The following is a 22,786-nucleotide window of genomic DNA, read 5'->3' as shown; positions in this document are numbered from 1 at the left end:
CAGTAATCATCAGTGGCTGCTAAACTGGGCTGTCATCAAGCCACTGGATCCATTCGTAGTTTGTGGACATAAGTGGGACAGAGTAATAAGTTAAAGGACACTACAAAGAAGCAATTCGTCACATCTAGAGTGTGGGAAATTCTGCAGGACAAATGCGATTAAAGGAAACTTAAGATACATACTAACCACGTGAAATTTGTTGGCCTTGTTTGGATGCTGGTTCTTACAAACCCGATGTAAAGAGAGAGATGGGAAACATCTGGAGGAAATTTGAACATGGACTAGGTATTAGATAACATTAGGGGATTGTTGTTTCTTTGGTTAGGTATGTTACAGGCACTGTTTATTTAATGAAATTTTTAAAAGAGCTACGTAATGAAATATTATGGGTGAAATGATGTGTGAGATTTGTTTAAAAATATTCCTGAAAAAATACATTAAAAAGTGTGCATGTGTGTGTGTGTACCTGCATGTGTGTGTGTGTTTGAGGAAAGCAGGGGGTGGTAGATAAAAACAAGGTGGACAAGTTATTTAGGACTATTGAATCTGGGTTATGGGTATCCGGGGATTTATTGCATTGTTTGAAGATTTTTGTAATAAAAATAGAAGTTCAAAAGCTAAATAAAGTATTTCCGTTTTCTTCTGTAGTAGAAAAGGAATAATTTTGCATTTGAGAGTATTATTTATGAAATATAAATATTATTTTTGGGGATGGATTAATTTGCTTTATTCATTCTTAAATTTGTGATTTGAGTTTGTGTTGACTTCTTGATCTGTTAAGACTGAGTATGGAGTGGGTTTGAACATTAGGGTTAGCTCTGAATTGGAAAGTAATTTCTGATTGGGTTTGAGAGTGAGAAAGATGTCAGATTAAACCCTGGAGTTTTCAGGTCTCCATAGGTCTGCCTTCATGTCACATTTAGAATAAAATCCAAATTCCTTTCCATGCACCATCAGGCCCTTTGTGGTCTGATGCCTGCTTACCTCTTTGACCTTGTTACTTTGCTCTTTCCTCTAAGTTCACTCCCAGGAAGCTGTGATACTGGCTTTATTTCTGATCCTTGGCTGTGGTAGGACTGTTCTCTCTTGAGAGACTGTGCATGTGCTGTCTGGAACATTCTGCCTTTCTACCCCTGGATCCTGGCATGGCTTGTTCCTTACCCTGTCTGGTTCTCTGCTTAAATATGATCTCCAAAAGGGTTCCCCTGACTATTCTGTATAAAATAGATTTCTCATCATTCTCTAACCCCTTACCTGCCCTTATTTTGTAGTATTTGTCACTACCTGAAATCACCATGTTTTATGTATTTATACAAACATATATATTTATTTACTCATTTCTTTGTTGTTTGGCTGCTCCAGTAGAATGTAAGCGCCATGAGGGCAGGGGGTTTGTCTTATTCACTGCTGTTTTCCACACACATTGAACAGTGTCTGGCATCCTACAGGCTCTCACTACATATTTGTTATGTGACTGAATAATAAATTCTGTGTGTAAGCATGGCAGTGCTTCCAATATTCTGGAAACATTCACATTCATTTTCTTTTAGTGGGTTTATGCTTTTCCTGTTACAACGAGAAGCAGTGAAAGGAGGATAGGTTTAGCTGTGTATCTGAAACCAAATCCACTCTCTGGTGGAGAATCCTCGATTTTGCCATCAATGAAGAGCCAGAATGAGTTTAAATGCCTCTGCTAAAGAAAGAAGCATCTGTCACAATTTCTAACACACCCTTTCTTTCTTTGATGCTCTTAACAGCCTGAACGTGTGTAGTTTTTCTTACGCTCTATACCTGATGACCTGCTGTTTAACTACCCACCTGGCCTCTTAAGCCTGGTGTGATTGGGAGGAAAGGCTGACAGAGTAGGGACTAGAATAGGACAGTGTTCCAGATGTCAGGTAGTTTTTTCCCCCACCTTTTTAAGGGCAGGAAATAAAGAGTGAGACCTAAAAGGAGGATAAAAAATGTGCACCGAATGTCATGGTACTTTAAAAGTCAGTGATGGGGTGTTCTCTACGTGGCAATATCATCAAGTGGAAGGTGGGAAATGGGCTGGCACCGCTCAGTTCAGGTGTGTGGAAGCTATTGTTATGTGAAGTGGTCAAGCGAGACCCTCCCTTAGTAAGAACAGTGAAATTACTGGGAGGACACGTCCAAGATGAAGTTAGCCCACCATGGCCTATTTCTCCTGCTGATTGTGACTAAAAAGTGTGGGTAGATTACCTGAGGACTCAGGACGGTAAAGCTGGCTGACTGGGAAGGGAGTGAAAACTCGAGAAGCGACCTGTATGGGGGTCAGGGGGGTGAGATTCTCGTTGTTTTCCTTTTCTCTCTGGCCTTGAGGCAAAGGCAGGCTCTCAGTAGAGTAGCACCTGTGGTGCAGAGGTAGCTAAAAGCCAAGAGAAATCCCATCTTTCTGGTCAACAGACCAGGAAACTGCAAGCTGGAAAGTGGTGGTGGTGGGGTCCTTCCCTCCTTGAATCATCATCGTGGGTGGACCCCCGGGAGAGCCAGGGTGGCTGGCGGTGCCGGCAACTAAAGCACCTGTAGAAATCCTGTCTTTCTGGCCAAAGGAACCAGAGAAGGGGCCCCTGCAGTCTAAAGGGTGTGGGAGAGTGCCCGTTTTTCTTTTTTTCTCTCTCTGCTTTGCCCTGTGAAAGACAACATGGGCAGCTAGAACTCCAAGAGAAGCCCCTCCTTTGGCCAAAGGATTGGGAGAATCCTACAGAGGAAAGAGCTGGAAGGGGATCCTCTCTGTGTATGAACTGGCCTGTGGCCAGGGCTTACCCTGGGCTGCACCCGGAGACAGACCCCAAGCAGCGAAGCAAAGCCTTCCGAACTGAAGTGACATTGGAACCATCGCCTGCAAAGATGACACAGAGCTTGCCATCTGAACCTAACCAGGTTGATTACCTGATAAAATGGAACAAACAAAATCCGAACATTCTCCACAGGATTTTTAACAGGACCCAGAGTCTAAACTTAATATTTAGAATGTTATTTTGAGTCTAAAATTTCGTAATATACTTGGAAAATGTGACCGATTCTTGAGGCAAAAGACGATCAACAAATGCCAATCCCAAGAAGGCAGAGATATTGGAATCATCAGACAGAGACTTTAAAGCAGTTATTGTAACTGTGCTTCCTGAGTACAACTGTCTTGAAATAAAGGGAAGGAAAGCCACTCTTCTTTTAGAAGAAAATATAGGAGAAAATGTTTGTGACTTGGGTTAGGCAAACATTTCTTAGATATAGCACCAAAGCCTGATCCACAAAAGAAAAAAATTGATAAATTAGACCTCATGAAAATTAAAAGCTTCTGCTCTGGGAAATACATTGTTGAGAAAATAAGATAAGCCATACAGGGGGTTTATGGGAGATCTCTGGACCTTCCACTCAGTTTTGCTGTGAACCTAAAACTGCTCTAAAGAATACGTCCTATTTAAAAAAAAAAGAGATAAGCCATAGACTGGGAGAAGATATTTTCAAATTACATATCCAAAAAATACTTGTATCCAGAAAAATATATAGAACTCTCAAAACTCAATAATAAGAAAATAAACACTCCATTAAAAAAATGAGGAAAAGATTTAAACAGACGATTCATCCAACAAGATATGTTGATGGCACATAGCACGGATGCTCAACATCATTTGTTATTAGGGAAATGCAAATTAAAACCACAATGAGAAACCACTAGAAGGGCTTTAAAAAAAAAAAAAGGCAATCCTAAATGCCAGCAGTGTCTTATGAAGTGAAAATATACACTTACTAAATGATCCAGCAGTCCCACTCTTAGGTAGATAGCTACCCAAAAGAAATGAAAACTTAATGCATGTGAATGTTTATAGTGGGTTTTTTCACAATTGACAAAAGCCAGAAACAACCCAAAGATTCTTGAACTGCTGAATGGATACACCGATTATGGTAAGTCCATACAATGGACTACAACCTAGAAATACAAAGGAATGAATCACTGTTCTCAACAATATGGATGGATCTACTGTGGATGTACAATGTTAAGGGAAAGAAGCCTTGGAGGGGCGGCGTGATGGAAAGTTTTGGGATGATGAGACTGTTCTGTATTTTGATTGTGGTGGTGGTTACATGACTCCATTCTAAACTCACAGAACTTTGTATTTTACTGTGTGTAAATTGGAAAAAAAGAAGTAATTACTGAGGAGGCTTCTAGTTATAATTTTTGTCAGATCCTAAAAATGTAGGTATTCCAGACTGAAAGGGCTGTTATTGCTCACATGAAATACTTTGGGGTTTGGGCAGTAGGTCATCTGCCCTCTTCAGAGGTGAAAGAGCAGAGCATGACCATTCAGCAGACTTGTAAATCTGTGGTTTCTCTTTTACAATGAATTGTGTGCCTCCACTAATGACATCTACCCCTCTGGATCAGGACTCTGTTCTTGCAGAATCTCACTCTTAACTGCTTTTTTGAGTGGTTTCAGGACAATTAGATATAAGAGGAGTTTCCCTTTTTCTTTTTAACCTTTAATTCACTGAATTGCTGTGGATAAAACCTGGAGACTAGTTTTGGGGTTTGTGTAGCAGGAAGCAAAGTTTATCTTGCTGATGGTTGTGATATTTTCTTTGGGACAGACTCTCTTTCCCAGGCCCCTCTTCCTGTCCTTTTTATTCTCTGGAACTATCTTTATGGTACATAACACTCCTGTCATTTTCTTTTCTTCTCTCCCTGTCAAAATTGTGATAATGACAGTGTGTTACTCTTAGGGAAGGGTTTTGAATTTCGAGTTAGTTCAATCTAGTCAATGTAGCCTCCATAGAAATCCCAGTGGGGGCACCATTTGGGGGCAGATGAGGCTTTTGTGCTCAGCATATTGCAGGAAGAGACAGCATTTATGTTCTGCCAAAGCTACAGCTCTTCTCCTAATAGGCTTTTGCTTTAAGTTTATTCCTCTTGAGTCTTTCCATTATGATTTTAAGTTCACAGGCCTCCTTGTTAGAGGAAAGCAATAGTAGAGTTTAATTTGTGCTTCTTCCACAAAAGAGTGTTTGGACACTGTTGGTGGGGATCTGGAAAAGGCAGAATTAAGTGTTGCTTTAAATGTCCATGAAGCAGAGATAGTCTCACGCTGACACAAAAGATAAGGCACACTTCATGTTAGTGTTGCCAACTCCAGGGGAATTTCACCAACACGCGGTTATTCAGGCTCATGGGCCGTGGTTAGCTCATGTGCTCTGCATTATACTGATCCTGGGATTTGCATTTTGTCCTTGAGGATTGGGAGCTTTGAGAAAACCCCCCTTTCTCTAATGCCAGGTAAAACGCTTTCTCCTTTCCTTAGGCATCTTTGCTGCCCTTTCTTTTAATTAAAATTTTTTCTTCCCCAGTGTTGGAAGAGCTTCCTAAAGGTCACACTTGAAAAGAGCTGCAGAGGAGAAATGCAGATTATAGTCCTCTGTCCGTTCATAGGGGAAATTGTCTCGAATCTCTCTGCCTCGGAAAAGTGCATTTTCTTTTCCTTATTTCTCGATTTTGGTTAAAGTAGTGTGGATTGGAAGGAAGGAATTTTTCCTGAGATGGAGCCATGATGTCATTCGGTTGATGGCTGAGGAACGAGAGAATGCAGTTGAGCCAGAAAAGAAGAGCGTGCCAGCTGAGTGTCTTTCAAATGTCATGCATTGTGTGGCAAAAGCAGGTTCCAATTTTAATGCACGCACTTGTCTTCATTGCAGACAATGCAGTCTTTATTCCATCCACAAAATATTTGCACTTGAAATCTTTAAATATGATTTTTGTGGTCATTGTCACTTGATTTCTGCGGACTGTGAGGGAGCCCGCTGCCGAGCGTGCTGGGAGTGCGCACGTCCTTCTCTTCCTGTTGATGTTGTCGTGTGTAAGTGCTCATGAAGATAAAAGATTTTAACATTAAAAACATCAGCCGGCCCACAAAAGAGAAATGTTATAGATTTTATACAGATTCTATTCATCAGGGAAGAACTGCAAAGAAGGATAAATTCAAAAGAGGCCCTTCCTAGAAAGCTAGAGAAGGTGGAAGCATTAAATTCCTTCGTAAGTGTCAGGTAAAATACATGTACAAAGAAAGACTTTTCAGATGATTGGTCTCGTGATTCATTCCTTCTCGTTTGGTCAGTGTGTGAATATGGGCCGTCCCACGTAAAGTAGATACTTGAAAGGAAGAGAAGTCTGGAAGGTCCATTTGTTCTTTCATGTGAAATGGCAAATTAAACAGCTTTTACTAGTTAGGGCTTGAGTTTGGCCCTTGTCTAAAAAGACAGAACAACTGAAACGTTATGTGGAGATTATACCTTGTATCTTATGAAATTTGACCTAGTTAGGTAAACTTATAGCTTTTCGCCACTAGGAGAGTAAGTGTGTAATTCAGCCCAGGGACCTGCATGGCGTAATGTGAGGAGCCTTTATGAAGGTGCACAGATTTCTGGCGGCACGTCTGTAAGTAGCCCAGTCGCTAAGTACGGCGCGGAGAGAGCTGCCGTCCATTCGACTCAGCTGTGAGGAGGTGTGAGAAGGGTGTTCTACAGCATTAGTCTTTTAATTAGCAAGAATAGATTAAAATTTAGATCACTCCTACTTTTGTATAGTTTCTTTTTTCACATTTTACCAGTTTGGCACCAGTTGACTTCATCTTCTGTTTTAGTTTCCTCTGAAGTACTTTGACAGTTTTTGCAAATGCTCAACTCGCTTGTTTAATTGCATATTTTTTTCTTGATGGTCATTGATTATGTGTGTCCCTCTCCCCCGATCTATGGTCATATTTATTGCTTTTAACTGTAGGTAACTTGTTATTATCAAGCCATTTCCCCATACTGTGACCCTTGCTGTTTTCAATGATTATTATGAATGGCTTCCAGGGAATAAGTCTTTGGGTCAGAGATTTATTCTCTTGTGTGGTTGTTAAGTTTTTGGAGTGGGTACATGACCTGTTTCAACTGTATTCCATCTGTGTGCATATAATTGATTATGTGTAAGATTTGCCTGTCTCCCAGGGCTTCCTTGAAATTAAGTAAGATGACAGAATGAGAAAGAGTTTTGAGAGACCAAGATGGTGTCAGTAATGGAGGGAAGGTAGTTTCACACACCAGAAGATGATTCTTGAGTCATCCGCCTCTGACTTCTACATCTCTTCTGCTGGTTAAATAGCCTCATTGTTTTTCTCCTCTGGTGGTTAGGAGTTTTGAGTAGAACCTTTGCAAAGGCTTAGAAACGTAAGAGATTTAAAACATTAGAGAGAATGATTTATTTCACTACGATTTTGCTCAGTGAAGAGACATGTTTGCCAAAGCACAGGATTGCATTTTAGGCAGATTGTTGTTCTGCCTCTGCCGTGTTAAGGAAGACATTGGCAGAGTCCTTCTCTGACCTCATCTCATCTCTAAAGCCTTAGGGCTTAAGCCAGAAGATCTACAAGGATGCTTTAAAAGAGATAATACTGTTTCAGCCAAATTTCAGTTTGCCTCCTTGGGTTGATATTGTGGAGCAAGCTTGTAAAGATATCATCAGTAAGAAGTTCTATTCTATAGGTAGAAAAGGACGTTATCTAGTAGTAAGATCTCTGCTTTGAGGCCTGGAAGAGACTAGATGACTTCATTAAAAAAAAAATCAAGAGGGCCAGCCCGGTGGCGCAGCCGTTAAGTTTGCACGTTCCACTTCTCAGTGGCCCGGGGTTCACTGGTTCAGATCCCGGGTGTGGACATGGCACTGCCTGGCACGCCATGCTGTGGTAGGTGTCCCACATATAAAGTAGAGGAAGATGGGCACGGATGTTAGTTCAGGGCCAGGCTTCTTCAGCATAAAAGAGGAGGACTGGCAGTAGTTAGCTCAGGGCTAATCTTCCTCAAAAAAAAAAAAATCAAGAATTTATTGACCCTGTTGTGTGCATTGGATAAAGTACAAGAGCATACCAAAGAATTGTGTATGACATTACAATTCGTATAAGTGTCGCTAGAATAAATAGTTGCCAGGTAACAGAGTTTTCAATCCTTGGAGAATATCTGGATAAGGCTTATTGAAATGCTTAACTTGGTAATTGGCAGCTTATTAGAATTGGTAGATGCATGGTAACAGGGACATTGCATGAAAAATCTTAAGTGATAAATATTCCAAAATAGGTGATAAGGGAGTTATTTGAGGAAAGTGCTTAACTATTGGAAAAGGGTGAGATCTCCGTACTGTTTAAAATGGCACGTGGTGGTGGTTTCTGTCTCATTTTGTAGGGAGAGTTGAGCACTCCATTCTAGGCTTTCTGATGACTTGTTAACAAGCAGACTTAGTGGGTGAATTTGGGATGGGTGGTGGGTTCACTGTCGGTGAAAAGACACTTGGTAAATAATATTATTTTGATAAACACGAGATTGGAAGGCGGTGGTTTAGAACTCTGAAAATACAGAAGAAACAAACCTTTCATCTTTGTCAACACACCTCTGTTGTTTTAAAATGGAGCAGCTCACCACAAGAGGGAATTCTCTAAGTAAATCGTTTCTTCATTACTGCGTGCTCTGTAGCATACAAGCTCGCAGAGACATTTGGGTTGAGCTAACAGTGGGTTCACAGGTTTGATGGAGAGAAGTTTGTTGGTGGGATCAAAAACTCCTGTTAGAACTATTTTATAAAAGATTCAGGTTACATTTTGCAGCTCAGGAGATAAATATTGCTGAGATACTCTTGACCAAAGTGTCGTATGAAAGTAAAGGGGTAGACTTATGAGAACAAAGAGAGCCACATTCAAATAGGGATGTAACAAGGAGATAAGTGACCATATGACAGATAAATACCCATAGGGTCCATCTCAGTGGCTTTCTTTAGTATAATGAGTTTATAACATAAGTTAAAAAAAAATCCGTTGTGTTGATCTGATAGCACTGTGAACTGCCTTCTGATAACCTAGAAAAGAGAAATTTTCCTGCAGTTTTGTGTCCACATAGTGGTTACTGTTCAGACCTGGGGTGTACTGATTGAAGGAGAGGTAATGAGCATCTGAGGAGCTGGAAATGGAGAGAAGACTCATGGTCTCCCACATTCTTGATTCTGCTAACAAATGGTAATTTTTCATGCCTCTCATTTTTATCAAACTCTCTGACACAAAATAACACCTGTGAGAAAGAGCTAAGAATGTGGAGAAGGACAGGGATGGCGCGAAGAGCTGTGTGGGCTGAGTCATTGAACAACTGGGCTGTTCCTGGGTTGCTTTACCTTTTTTTCTCTTATTCTCAGATTCTTTCTACCTCGCTCTTTTTTTTTTTTTTTTTTTTTTTTTTTTTTTTACCGTATTGATCTTTCTGAGCAAGATTGAGACTGGACAGCTGTTCTTTGTTATCCTTTGCCCCTAAAGACTGCGGGTGGAGTTTCTAGTTATGCACTTAAAAACAGTGAAATGGTATTATAATAAAGCATTTATAGATGCTTTGTGGAATGGATGATAAAAATGCTCCTATCCTTAGTATCTGTGTCCTTATAATAACAACTTTGCATGGGATTTAACCGTGATCCTTTTGTTGTTCCTGATTTTCACGTGAAATCATTTTCCCCGAAGTTTTAAAAGGGAGACACACACTTAAGGATAGCTTTTCATCACGGCTCTGGAGAACACTCTTCTGTTATTTTGAAGTGTAAAAATATGGACCTTCTCCAATGTGGTACATCCCTGTCTGCCCCCCTGTCCCCATCTCGCCCTTCTCCCTCTCTAAAGAGAAATTGCTGGGGGTAGAATCCAAATTGAGCAGAACAGGGACAAAAAAAGCATGTTCTTTGCTAAATTCTCTCTGAACCTGGGAACATCCTTCCAGCAGGAGATGGTGGCTATTTCCTTCACTAGACTAATCTCAGGCCACGTGTCCACAGTTAGAACTGAATTCTAGTGTTCCCTCCACCTGAAATGCCTTCCTCCCGCTTCTCCCCAGCTCACAGACTGGTCCTGAAGACATGTCCATCCCTCTCCTTTCTCCGTTCCGGTGCTTTTTCTGTGCTCCCATAGCATCTTATGAGTGTCCTATCATAGCTCAGTTCACTCTGCTGCTTTAAGTACAGGTTTCCTTCTCTGATTTCCCCACAGGACTGTGGGTCCTTAAGTCTAGGGACCTGATCTTATTTGTTTTCGTATTTGCAGTGCCTGGACTGGTGCCTGGCACTCAGTAGCTGCTCAGGAGCTGCTTGTTGGAGGAATGTTGGCAATCTAGCAGCACAAGGAGTAAAAGAAGTCCTCTTCACAGATGTTGTAGGCTAGACAGGAGGGAAGATAAGTGCCACTTAAAGTTACATTTAAAAAAAGAAATATGTCCTGAGAAGGAACTATAAAGGTGACTGTTATTATTTTTATTTTCAAAATTTGTGATGGGGAGGAGGTGGTCCTGGCTAAGTTGCATTACCAAGTCCATTTTGATTGCAACCACTGAAAAAGGTCGTAGGAAATTTAAGAAATTTAGAACAAATAATGATAATGGTTAAGGAATTGGATGTTTGTGCTTATGAAGGGAGCAATAGGGTTAATTCAGGTAGAGAACATAAACACAGACCCAGGCCTAGGGGAGACTGGCCTGATGTGATTTCAGCATGATCTTGCTGAGGGCAGAGGGTGGACCAGGTTCTTTCTAGTTCAATAATTCTTTCCTTGTTAATTAAGTTCTCTCCCTCTGGTGTCTTGAGGGTTTGAGGAGTTTCTTAAAGTTGGCCAGATAAGTAACAGCTATTTAATGGTCTGTGACTTTTCTGGAAAGTGGCAGGTGATGACATTAAAACCTCAGTAACCAAGGAAACCAGTCCTGTGCTGGTGGATAAGGGAGGAGAAAATTTAACTGAGACAGAGTTAAAAGAACATCTGGCCATTTCCAGCACTGAGCCCATGCAGTGAAATCCCAGGGACGCACCTGAAGGACCACCTGCCCTCTTAAGGAGAAGGGTGAACTGTCAGCGGTTCTGGTCGTGGAGAGGATGTTTTGTACATGGAGCTTACCCAGGAAAGCTCAGAGTCTATATGCAACCTTCATATAAAGGCTGATTATTTTGGTGTATTTAAAACCTTTTCATTAAATGTTTTTAACAAAGGAAAATTTTTATGTGAAGACCTCTTAGTTGCATCTCTAGTTGTCGTGTCTCTCTATATTCAATAGATCAACAAAGCAAAACACTGTCTTTTTTCCTAGATCATAACCACACCAAGCATCAAGTTGTCTTTGTTATGGTTCCGTTTAGTGCCTTCTGGCTAGAAAAATCATTGACATTGATCTAGGTCATAGAATTTTACCTGGGAGTTGGGACTTGCAAGTTTGATTAACTTGGTAGTTCTTAATCCTTTTTTAGCCTGATTTCTTACATGAAGCTCAAGTTGAAAAGCAGATAAAATGACACTGATTCTTGCCACACGCCTCTGCTTTCCATATAAGGACTTCCACAAGGTCTAGTTTAAAATCCTCAGTTAGTCCAATGAAAGTTACTGCAGTCTGACTTCCCAAACTACCCTTAAGTCAGAGAAGCATAAAACTCTCAAGGTCTTTACAATAAGATATCCCATAGTCTAGCCCTTGTATGGGCTGCCAGCAAATGGTAATTACCTTTCTATCCCTCCTATTTTTAGCCAACTCTCTAAAACAAAATATCGCTGGTGAGAAAGACACAGGGCCTTGGAGAAAGATGGAAGGACCGAGGGCGAGTGAGGAGCCCTGTGAAGAGGGTCACTGAAGAGCTGCGTTGAGTGTTGTTACGTTTTTTCTGTTTCCAGATTCCTCTACCCCCTCTTCTTTCCCATAATCATAGTGGTTGCAAGGAAGGACAAGAGAAGAAGCTGTATATAATTCTCTTGCTAGAGAAACAGTTGAATTTGAATATAGTCTGCATCACTTTTTTTCCCATTCTTAATGGCCACAGTATTGTGGAACTCAAATACTATGCACATTGTACTAGGATCAATAGATTATTTATTTATTTTATTTCCTGATGAGGAAGATTGGCCCTGAGCTAACACATCTGTTGCCAATCTTCCTCTTTTTGTTTGAGGAAGATTGTTCCTGAGCTAACCTCTGTGCCAGTCTTCCTTTATTTTGTATGTGGGACGCAGCCACAGCATGGCTTGACAACTTGACATGCGGTGTGTAGGTCTGCACCCCAGATCCGAACCCACAAACCCCGGGCTGCTGAAGCGGAGTGTGCAAACTTAACCACTACACCACAAGGCCAGCCCCAGATAATTTAGATATATGCCATATATTGCATTTACTAATTTTTAAAAATATGATTATGCTCTAATGTATATTTTATTTCATACACAATGACAAATGGAAACACCCTTAGTATATTTGTATGTTAGCTATATAGTACATGTATTTTTCAGTCTTTTATTGAAATTTAGCTTCTTGAAATAATATATAATTATTTTTGCCAGTGCACTCTCTTTTCTGATACCAAAAGCTGTCATTGAACTATTTAATTACCATGGTTTATGGATTTTTCTATTGTTAAAAAGATACTTTTTTTTTTTCAAATGGTGAAGCATCTGTTGCTACTTATGGTGGAAATGATTATGTAAGATAACAATGACTTTAATAGGGTACAAATATAGAGATTGGAATTAAAGAATTAATGATGATATATTTTAAGCTTGGTAACATTAAAAAATTTTAAAGCAGGTTGAATTAGTATAATTTTCCAGTTACACACATTGCAACAGTTTTGGTTGAATGTATTTGACTTTATTACTTGATTACTAAAATTAGTGTCCAGTGACTTTCTGTTAGCAGGTTTCCTTAACTGTGTTCTCTCTCACATCTGTCTATCCTGCTTGTTTTCTTCTGTAGTATGATTACATTTTGTGAGGAACATAGGAGGTTGTTGAAAAATGTGTGATTGACTATTTTCAACCTCCTCACTAGTTTCAAAGGAGAAAAGCATTTTCTCCACCCCTTTACTCCAGAAGAAAGTAGAACAGGAAGCTTCAAAAGCTAGGTTCCTGAGTATAAAAGGCTGTCTAGATGTTATGTATCATTAGTAATTTCCTAAATTTTACTAGCTTGTCTGGGGGCTCTTCCTGATAATCTTTAAATATTCTCTTGGCAGACCGTTGCTTTTTTGGAAGAAAAAATAAGAGGATATTCAGTAAATAATGTTGCCCAAACAAAATGTTACTGGCTGGCCAGTTACATTAAGCAGATTGTAAATTAGTGTAAATTATCGTTGTAAGTTGACTAGGACCACAGCTTCAGTGAGTAAATCCTTTTATTGGTTCTGATGTCCACATGGTACCTTTTGGCTAGTTGTTCTATTCATGGTTGAAAGTGGAGTGTTGAAGTCTCCAGTTGTTATTGTTGAACTGCTTCTCCCTTCAATTATGTCGCTTTTTGCTTCATATATTGTGGGGCTCTATTGTTAGGAGCATATGTTTATAGTTGTATCCTTCTGATTGACCCTTTCGTTGTTGTATAATGTTCTTTGTCTCGTATAACAATTTTTGCCTTAAAGCCTATTTTGTGTGATATTTGCATAGCCACTCCAGTTCTCTTTTGTGTACTATTTGCGTAGAATATCTTTTTCCATATTACACTTTATTATAATGATATGTTTATCTTTGAATCTAATGTGTCTCCTGTAAACAGCATATAGTTGGATTTTTAAAAATCTATTCTGCCAGTCTCTGCCTTTTTGATTGAATTGTTTAATCTATTCACATTTAATGTTATTGATATAGTTGGATATGTAGGTCTGCCATTTTGCTTTTTGTTTTCCATGTGTCTCATGTATATTTTGTTCCTCTATTCATCCTTTACTGCTTTCTTTTGCACTAAGTGAATATATTTTTTCTTTTGAGGAAGATTAGCCCTGAGCTAACATCTCTTGCCAATCCTCCTCTTTTTGCTGAGGAAGACTGGCCCTGAGCTAACATTCGTGCCCATCTTCCTCTACTTTATATGTGGGATGCCTACCACAACATGGCTCGCCAGGCGGTGCCATGTCCGCACCTGGGATCTGAACCAGCGAACCCTGGGCTGCCGAAGTGGAACGTGCATACTTAACTGCCTCGCCACCAGGCCAGCCCCTGCAAAAATACTTGAATATTTGTAATGTAACATTTTAATACCTTTAATGATTTTTTTTTCACTTTTTTCAGTTCTTAGCAGTTGTTCTAGGGCTTACTATATACATTTTAACTTATCAGAATCTGCTTCAGATTTATACTAACTTATTTTCAATGAGATACAGAAACATTACTCCTATGTAGCTTTATTCTCCTTCCTCCTTTTTGTGGCATTATTGTTATAACATATTATGTCTATATGTTACAAATCAACAATACATTGTTATAATTATTACCTTATATAATTTTAAAGAATATGAGAGAAGAAAGAAGAGTAAGCATATATTTATAGCTTTTGTTATATTAGCCTTCTTATTGACTACTTCTAGTTTTCTTCATTTGTTTCTGTGTATTTGAGTTCCCATATGAAGAAGTCATTTCCTTGATCTAGTACAGTTTTGCTCCCACCCACCTTCTTTTTTGCTGTTATTGGCAAATGTATTATTGGGTCTCTATATGTATAGAAATATAACATATAGAATATAATTATGTACATATTGTTTTATACAATTGCTTTCAAAATCAGTTATGAGAGGAGAGGCCATATCAGATATATGATTTGCAAATATTTTGTCCCATTCTCCCTGTCTGCCTTTTCATTTTGTTGATGGTTTCCTTTTGCTGTGTAGAAGCTTTTTAGTTTGATGCTGTCCCACTTGATTATTTTTGCTTTAGTTTCCTTTGCTTTTATTGTGAAATCCAAAAAATCGTTGTCAGGACTGATGTCAAGGAACTTACTGCCTATGTTTTCTTCTAGGAGTTTTATGGTTTCAGGTCTCATGTTCAAGTCTTTAATCCATTTTGAATTAATTTTTGTGTATGGTATAAAATAGGGGTCCAGTTCCATTCTTTTGCATTTGGCTTCCAATTTTCCCATCACCATTTATTGAAGAGACTATCCTTTCCTCACTGTATATTCTTTGCTCCTTTGTTGTAAAGTAACTGGCCATATAGACATGAGTTTATTTCTAGATTCTCTATTCTATTTCATTGATCTGTGTATGTGTTTTTATGCCAATACCACACTGTGTTGATTGATATAGCTTTGTAATACAGTTTGATATCAGAAAGTGTGATGCCTCCACCTTTGTTCTTCTTTCTCAAGAGTGCTTTCACTATTTGGGGTCTTTTGTGGTTCCATGCAAATTTTTGGATTGTTTGCTCTATTTGCGTGAAAAATACCTTTGGAATTTTGATAGGGATTGCTTTGGGTAGTATAGACATTTTAACAATATTCTTCAAATCCATGAGCACAGAATATCTCTTCATTTATTTGTGTCTTCAGTTTCTTTATCAGTGTCTTATAGTTTTCAGTATACACCAGACTAATTTCATAGTGATGATATTAACATAATTATGTCTTCCTATTTAGTTTTTACATTGCTTTCATCAGTATTTTCTTATTTGTTGTGTTCTTTCTCTTCATCATGGGACTTTGCCTATTTTAGTTTGTCCCAGATTTTTGCAAAATGAACCAAACATAAAATCTCTAGGAGTTATAAGATACACCTTTCTCTAAGTTACATCAAATGTCTTCTAACGTTTATTGCTTCTTACTGTCCTCTTGTGATGGAGGCTAATGACACCTCTTCTTGGCTCTGTAATTGGGTAGGAGTAATGAGATCCTTGTTAAGTGATTCTTCTAAGTTGGGAATTGGTGAGTCATTCAGCTGTGTGAGGTCCAGCCTATTATAAACACTGTAAATATTAAATGATGGTGATGGCGGGGCCATTAATTCTCTCTAGGTCTCTTGCCTCACATTTCAGTGCTTGTTTCACTGTTCATAGCTCCTTAGGTGTTTCAGATCATAATCCTCTTCTTCATCAAGCTAATTATTTTGCTCAGGTTTACATTTTTGTCATGTGTTATACTGTGTTCAGAAGTTTTGTACTAATTGGAGAAGCCTCTGAACTGTTTCCCCAGTGGGCCAACAAAAGGATATTGAATTTCCCCAGATTAAAACCTGGGCCAACAAATTGAATTTTCCCAGATTAAACCCTGCTAGTATTCTTAGCTGTAGTTCCATCCCCCAAATTCTCATCAGTTACAAAGCTGTTTTCTTTAAAATGTTCCTGGTATTTGTTCTTTATACAGCAGATCTCGTTCAGTCACATACCTTTAATCTGCCAGCATCTTTTGGTTCTGAGAAGCTTTCAGGAATGGCAGGAAACCTCTAGGTTTTAGGTGGTCTTTGCAGTCCCTAAATTATAATGTGGATTGCCATGTTTTAGTGCTGTCTAGGAGGCTTATGATGATATTGAAGGGTTGAGAATGATCTTGAAAGGTCAATTACTCCATTGTTTCATGAAAACGAATGGAATTTGATTCAGGTGAGGATTATTAATGTGCGTAAAATTTTGTTAGGTGAATGCTTGATGGGGGCCTGGAAATGGAAATTTGTAGTGGACCAAAATAACACCACGCGGACAGTGTCCTGGATGCAAGGGTGGGAAACCTGTCTGCAGTGGGTAGCTCAGACTTCATCACCCAAACTCTGTGGTTAATCTTAGCATTACTTATGTTGGCTCAGCCGTTTATCATCTCTTATTCGATGTGATATAACGTAAGGTTCAGAGCACCATCTATGATGTACTTTAGCCAAAAAATATTTAATTTGACTCCATCGGGCATTTAAATTTCTTAGATTTTTTTTTTTTTTTTATTAATGTTATGATAGATTACAACCTTGTGAGATTTCAGTTGTACATTTTTGTTAGTCATGTTGTGGGTACACCACTTCCCCCTCTGTGCCCTCCCCCCACCCCCCCTTTTCCCTGGTAACTACCCATCAGATCTCCTTATCAATATGCTAATTTCCACCTATGAGTGGAGTCATATAGAGTTCGTCTTTCTCTGACTGGCTTATTTCGCTTAACATAATACCCTCGAGGTCCATCCACGTTGTTGTGAATGGGCCAATTTTGTCTTTTTTTATGGCTGAGTAGTATTCCATTGTGTATATATACCACATCTTCTTTATCCAATCATCAGTTTCTGGGCATGTAGGCTGGTTCCACGTCTTGGCTATTGTAAATAATGCTGCGATGAACATAGGGGTGCAACGGACTCTTGAGATTTCTGATATCAGGTTCTTAGGATAGATACCCAGTAATGGGATGGCTGGGTCATAGGGTATTTCTATTTTTAACTTTTTGAGAAATCTCCATACTGTTTTCCATAGTGGCTGTATCAGTTTGCATTCCCACCAACAGTGTATGAGGGTTCCTTTTTCTCCACAACCTCTCCAACATTTGTCGCTCTTGGTTTTGGATGTTTTTGCCAATCTAACGGGTGTAAGGTGATATCTTAGTGTAGTTTTGATTTGCATTTCCCTGATGATTAGCGATGATGAACATCTTTTCATGTGTCTATTGGCCATATTCATATTCTTAGATTTTTTTTTATCCAATATTTTCTATAAACTAATCTATACACAAATACCACAAGGAAGCAGCCAGACAGAAGATGAGTCTTTCTCCGCTCTACCTGTACTGGTCTCTTCAATAAATCAATGTCATAAAATAGAGATTGTGCTAGATTCAAAGAGACTCAAGGGACAAACAGTGAGATACAATGCGTGCTCTTGAATTGGATACTGGCTTGGACAAACCAGCTGTAAAGGAAATTTTTTGGGTCAGTTAGGGAAATTTGGAAATAGCCTGGATGTTATGTGAAATGATATTTACTGAAATGGAGGATATTGGTGAAAAAGTCTGGTTACCAAAAACAAAAGTATGTATAAATATATACATTGGAAAAGATCTGGAAGTATATGTGCTAAGGTGTTAGTAATGGTGCTCCCAGGTGATGGGAATGTGGGGTTGTTATTTATTTTTTCTGCGTTTCTCTTCTAATTTTCAGCAAGGTACACATCCTGTTTCTGTGTTAATAAAAACTTATTTTAAAAAACATCTATACTAGCCCATCCTGTACAGAAGGGTTTTTAAAATATATTTCACAAGTTTTTTTCATGACAAGGATTTTACAACCTTTGGGATACTTCTTTTAACTGTGTCTTTAGATACTACAGGCATCTCTTTTTTTTAAAATTTAATTTTTTAATATGGAAAATTTCAAACATACAAAAGTAAAGAGAATAATGTAATGAATTTCCATGTACCCATCATCCAGCTTCAGCAATGATCAGTTATGCCCAGTTTATTTCATCTGTACCCACCATTCCTTTCCACCCATTATTCTGAAGCAAATCCCATGTCATATCTTTTTATCCATAAGTAGTTCAATATTTATTTCTAAAAGATAAGAACATTTAAAAAAATTACAATATTGGCACCGCACCAAACCATAAATGAATAAAATAATAGTATTTCCTTAATATAATCAAATATCCAGTCATTGTTCACATTTCTCCAATTGTCTCATAAGTGATTTCCTCTGGTTATATCGTTTGAATCAGAGTACAAATAAGTTCGCGACATTACAAATGGTTGTGTCCATTAAATTCTTTTAATTTATAGGGTTCTCCCTCCGCCCCCACCATTTTTCCCCTTACAATTTATTTGTTGAAGAAATAGGCCCTTTAGCTTTTGTAATTTCTCACATTCTGCATTTTGCTGTAGGCTCTCTTAACCTTTTAATGCCCAAGACTGGAAACTTTTCTCTAGAATGCATCTGAGCAGGGTTCCCATGTAAAGCTTGTAAAACATTTTTATGGGGTGTGATTGTAAAAGCTATAAATTGAAAGAGTCGATTTCCATCCTAAAGTCCTTTGGGTTTAAGAGTCTTACAGCCTTGATTGTTTCAATAGGAAGAAACAACTGTTGAAACAGGATATACTGGGGGAGACTTTAGAGATACCAGTTACACAAATTTTTAGGTAATAACTCGCCAGATTTCCTTTTCAAAGCTTAATGAAAAGTTTACACTGAAAATGTACTCTGGTATAATGGGATTCTCTTCAAATATTATATAATATCCTCAGAAAGCTTGGTCTATAAGTGTGCTTTTTATCATGATGCCTCTGTACTATTTTCTTTGGTTTTATTTTACTGCTAAGACTACTAAGATCTGGATTCCCACTGCCTGCTTATTGATTTGTCTCTAATGATTGCAGGTTGAAGATGACAGTGATGCAGAGACCTATGGAGAAGAGAATGATGAACAGGGAAATTATTCTAAAAGAAAGATAGTCACTAACTGGGACCGATATCAAGATATTGAAAAAGAGGTGGATAATGAAAGTGGAGAATCACAGAGGGGGACGGATTTCAGTGTTCTCCTTAGCTCTGCAGGTATGAATTCCAGGTGCATGCATACCGCTTAGCACTGTGAAAGTTGCATAGACACTTTATTTATGTTCCTTTTTAACTTGTATTTTAATAACTAGCAATTCATTGTTTGTTCTTTGGATTTTAAACCCAAGTAAAGGACTGTGTGTCTAATGGTTTGCAAGGAAAAATGACATTTCTTTAAATGGAAGTCAGGGTTTCCATATATTGATGTAGAATGACTTAAGTCCTGGTTGAAATGGATAAAAGGCTTTATAGAAATGAAAAATGCTGATCTACGCCCCTCTAAATTGGGTAGTCTGAGAGACAGAACTATTTTCTTTGATTTCAGAGCAATCAGCACTTATGTTTATACAAAGCTTTACAAAGTTTCTAGAATATGTTCTTTTTTTCCCTCTTTGATACCCAGGAATAGGCATATTAGTGGAGATGCATATATTAGAGCCATATGCACGTGAACACCAGAACTTTTCTGTTTTGCTTTTGGATAGTCTTCTCTATCAGTATGGTGAAAAACTCATTCCTTCTATGACCAGCTGTTTTTGGTTTGTTTTTTTTGGTGAGGAAGATTGACCCTGAGCTAACATCTGTGCCAATCTTCCTCTATTTTTATATGTGGGACACTGCTACACCATGGCTTGATGAGCAGTGTGTAAGTCCTCACCCAGGATCTGAACTTGCAAACTCTGGGCCACCAAAGCGGAGTGCATGAACTTAACCACTATACCACTGGGCCAGCCCCTGGCCAGCTGTTTTTTAAGATCGACTCCACCTGGAGCGATGTGCGGCAGAGTGAAGCTGGAGATAATAGTCACAGGAAATAATGGAGCAGGGCTGGTTGTATAGATGGCTACTCCCTACAGGTATGAAATAAGAATTTAAAGGATGAAGAGAGGATAGACTGGTGGTTTTCAGGAATTAGGAATGGGAGGGTGGGAGGTGAGTGTGGTTATAAAAGGACAACATGAGGAGTCCTTGATATGCTGGAACTGTTCAAGATCTTGACTGTGGTGGTAGATACAAAATCCTACACAAGTGATAAGATTGTGTGGAACTTAACACACGCACAAATGAGTACAAATAAAACTAGATAAATTTGAATAAGACTGATGGATTGTGTTGCTGTCAATATGTCAGTATCTTGGTTGTGATATTACACTATGGTTTTACAAAATGTTATCATTGGGAGAAACTGGGCCAAGTGTATGAGATTTCTCTGTAGTATTTCTTACAATTGTATGTGAATCTACAATTACCTGAATAAAAAAATATTGCTAGGTTAAAAAAAATTTAAAGGATGAAGATGCGAGAAGCAGAGAAATAAAGTGAAAGTAGAATTTTCAGACAATTTGTTTTGAATTCCCTCTTCCTCCTAACTTTTAGGTTGCTGTTGGGTTCTATCTTTCTTTTTTCTCATCTACCTGTATTTTTGATGCCTATACCAAACTAAGAATCGTAAAGTGATGAATGCTCTTCCAACTTAATAGAATATACTCTTTGAGCAGGAAAGAAAGAGTTAAGTGGAGAGAGTATTAGAGTGTGAGTCACTCTAGGGTCATTCTGTTGTGTGCTGCAGATAGGGTAACCTCCTTAAGTAGGGGTGCGTTGGTGGCATAACTCACTGACCAACACTGGTAACTCATCTTTTGCCAGTCAGATGAGTATTTCTTTTTCATTACCTGCATTTTGGCCAATTATGGATTTATAAGTACTTTTCTTGAAGGTAGGAGAGAGGTAAAATGTGGGCTGGTTAGTTTCAATTTTTATCAGCTGTTCTGCTAAAAGATTTGGGAAAAATTGAAGTAGTGCAATCAAGTTAACATGTAGACTGCTTGTGGATTTCATTGAATCACTTGTGCAGTCAGTTACTAGGACAGTATCTGGCAATAAAAGTTACTGTGTAAATGTTTGAAAGTGATTCACAATTCTAGTCTAACCAAGCAGTTATGCCCATCACTTATGATTTTGGTTATTTATTTTACCATTTTGTTTATAACTTAAAACTCGGCATAGTTTGGGTCTTATATGTATTTTTCTTGTAGTCTATCTTTGCTTACTGATTTCTTAAGTGGCTTGTTTATCTGTGACTGGTTTTTTGGAGATCATAATTGTCACATCTTTTTATATGTGCTTACATTTCTTCCCCACTCTTCTGCTGGTTTGTCATTTTCCTTTCACTGTAGCATAAGCCCGAGAAGAGCTACCATACTTTCTTCATATATGTTGGAGTAGGGCCGTTTATCGATTTACTTTCTGTGATCATAAAATATTAAGAACATCCTCTAGATAGGCTGACCATACTCCTTGGAATGATTCTGACTTTTAGTATACTGTCCTTGTCTGTATAAATAGATACACAACCCAGAAAAAATATCGCTAGTTTGTTAGGCATGCACATCATAATCATTTTTAGATATTGCCAAATTGCTTTCCAAGGTGGAGATGAGCTAGAATTCCTAGTGTTCACCATCTTTGCCAAAATGTAGTCCTGTTAGACTTTAATTGTGGCCATTGATTGGATGGTATCTAGTTGTAGTTCATTCAACAGTTATATGAGCACCCACTATTTCTATGTACTGTTTTCGAGGCTGAGCTTATGGCAGGGAACAGAACAGACAAAAACACCTGCCTCATAGAGTTGACTTTCTAGAGGGTGGAGACACACAGTAAAAGGAATAAAAGGAAAGTACATAAGATGTTAAATGGTGATAAATTGCTTAAGATAGAAATAAAATGAGGAGAGGCTGTTGCAATTTTAGAAAGAGTGGCCGGAGAAGGTCTTACTGAGAAGATAATATTTGAATAAATACCTGAGGAAGGTGAGGGAGCAAGCACTGGGGATGTCTGTGGGAAGAATGTTCCAGGCAAAGGGAACAGCAAGTTCAAACCTTTGAGATAGCAGTGTAGGGAATAGCAAGGGAGGGCAGTGCAGCTGGAGCAAAGTGAGCAAATAGGTGATGAGATCAGAGAGGATTTATGTGACTAGATCACGTGGAGACCATTGCAAAGATGTTGGCTTTTACTCTGAGTGAGATGAGCCGCCACTGGGTTTTGAAGAGAAGAGTGATATGGCTAACTCCTGTTTTAACAGGATCACTCTGGCTGCTGTGTTGTAATGAACTGAAGACAGATGAGGGAGGGAGCAGGTTGACCAGTTGGGAGGCTACTGCAGTAATCCAGACAAGCGATGATGGTGGCTGTGGCTGGGGTGGTCGCAGTGAAGGTGGTGAAACGTGGTTGGGTTCTGGATCTATTCTGAGGGAAGAGCACATGGGACTCGCAAATGTCGGGTATGAGATAAAAAGAATATAAGGAAAAAACCCAAGGTGGGACCAAAAAAAAAAAAAAATAATAATAAGCAGTTTTCCTACTTTATTTCAGCCAAATTGGAAGTGGCTGAAAAATGGAAGTGAGCTTGCCCATTGTGATCCAAGGCATAATTTCTGATGTCCAAATAAAGATGA

The 22,786-nt window shown here is 38.7% G+C and overlaps 2 protein-coding genes across 2 annotated transcripts in view; one reads left to right on the top strand and one right to left on the bottom strand.

Moving 5' to 3' along the window:
• The window catches only part of AVEN (apoptosis and caspase activation inhibitor), a 163,251-nt gene that overhangs the window by 18,938 nt on the left and 121,527 nt on the right, over positions 1-22,786 (top strand). The window contains exon 2 of the mRNA XM_023620678.1: positions 19,148-19,325. Coding sequence (XP_023476446.1) covers positions 19,148-19,325 — 178 coding nt within the window. The remainder of the gene's footprint in view (positions 1-19,147; positions 19,326-22,786) is intronic.
• Positions 1-22,786, bottom strand: part of CHRM5 (cholinergic receptor muscarinic 5) — an 86,652-nt gene that overhangs the window by 36,187 nt on the left and 27,679 nt on the right. The gene's annotated exons all lie outside the window — the stretch shown is intronic.

The sequence above is a fragment of the Equus caballus genome, chromosome 1, assembly GCF_041296265.1.
Source record: "Equus caballus isolate H_3958 breed thoroughbred chromosome 1, TB-T2T, whole genome shotgun sequence".
Lineage (NCBI taxonomy): Eukaryota > Metazoa > Chordata > Mammalia > Perissodactyla > Equidae > Equus > Equus caballus.
The sequence above is the reverse complement of the archived record's forward strand: the minus strand, read 5'-3'. Positions and strand labels throughout refer to the sequence as shown.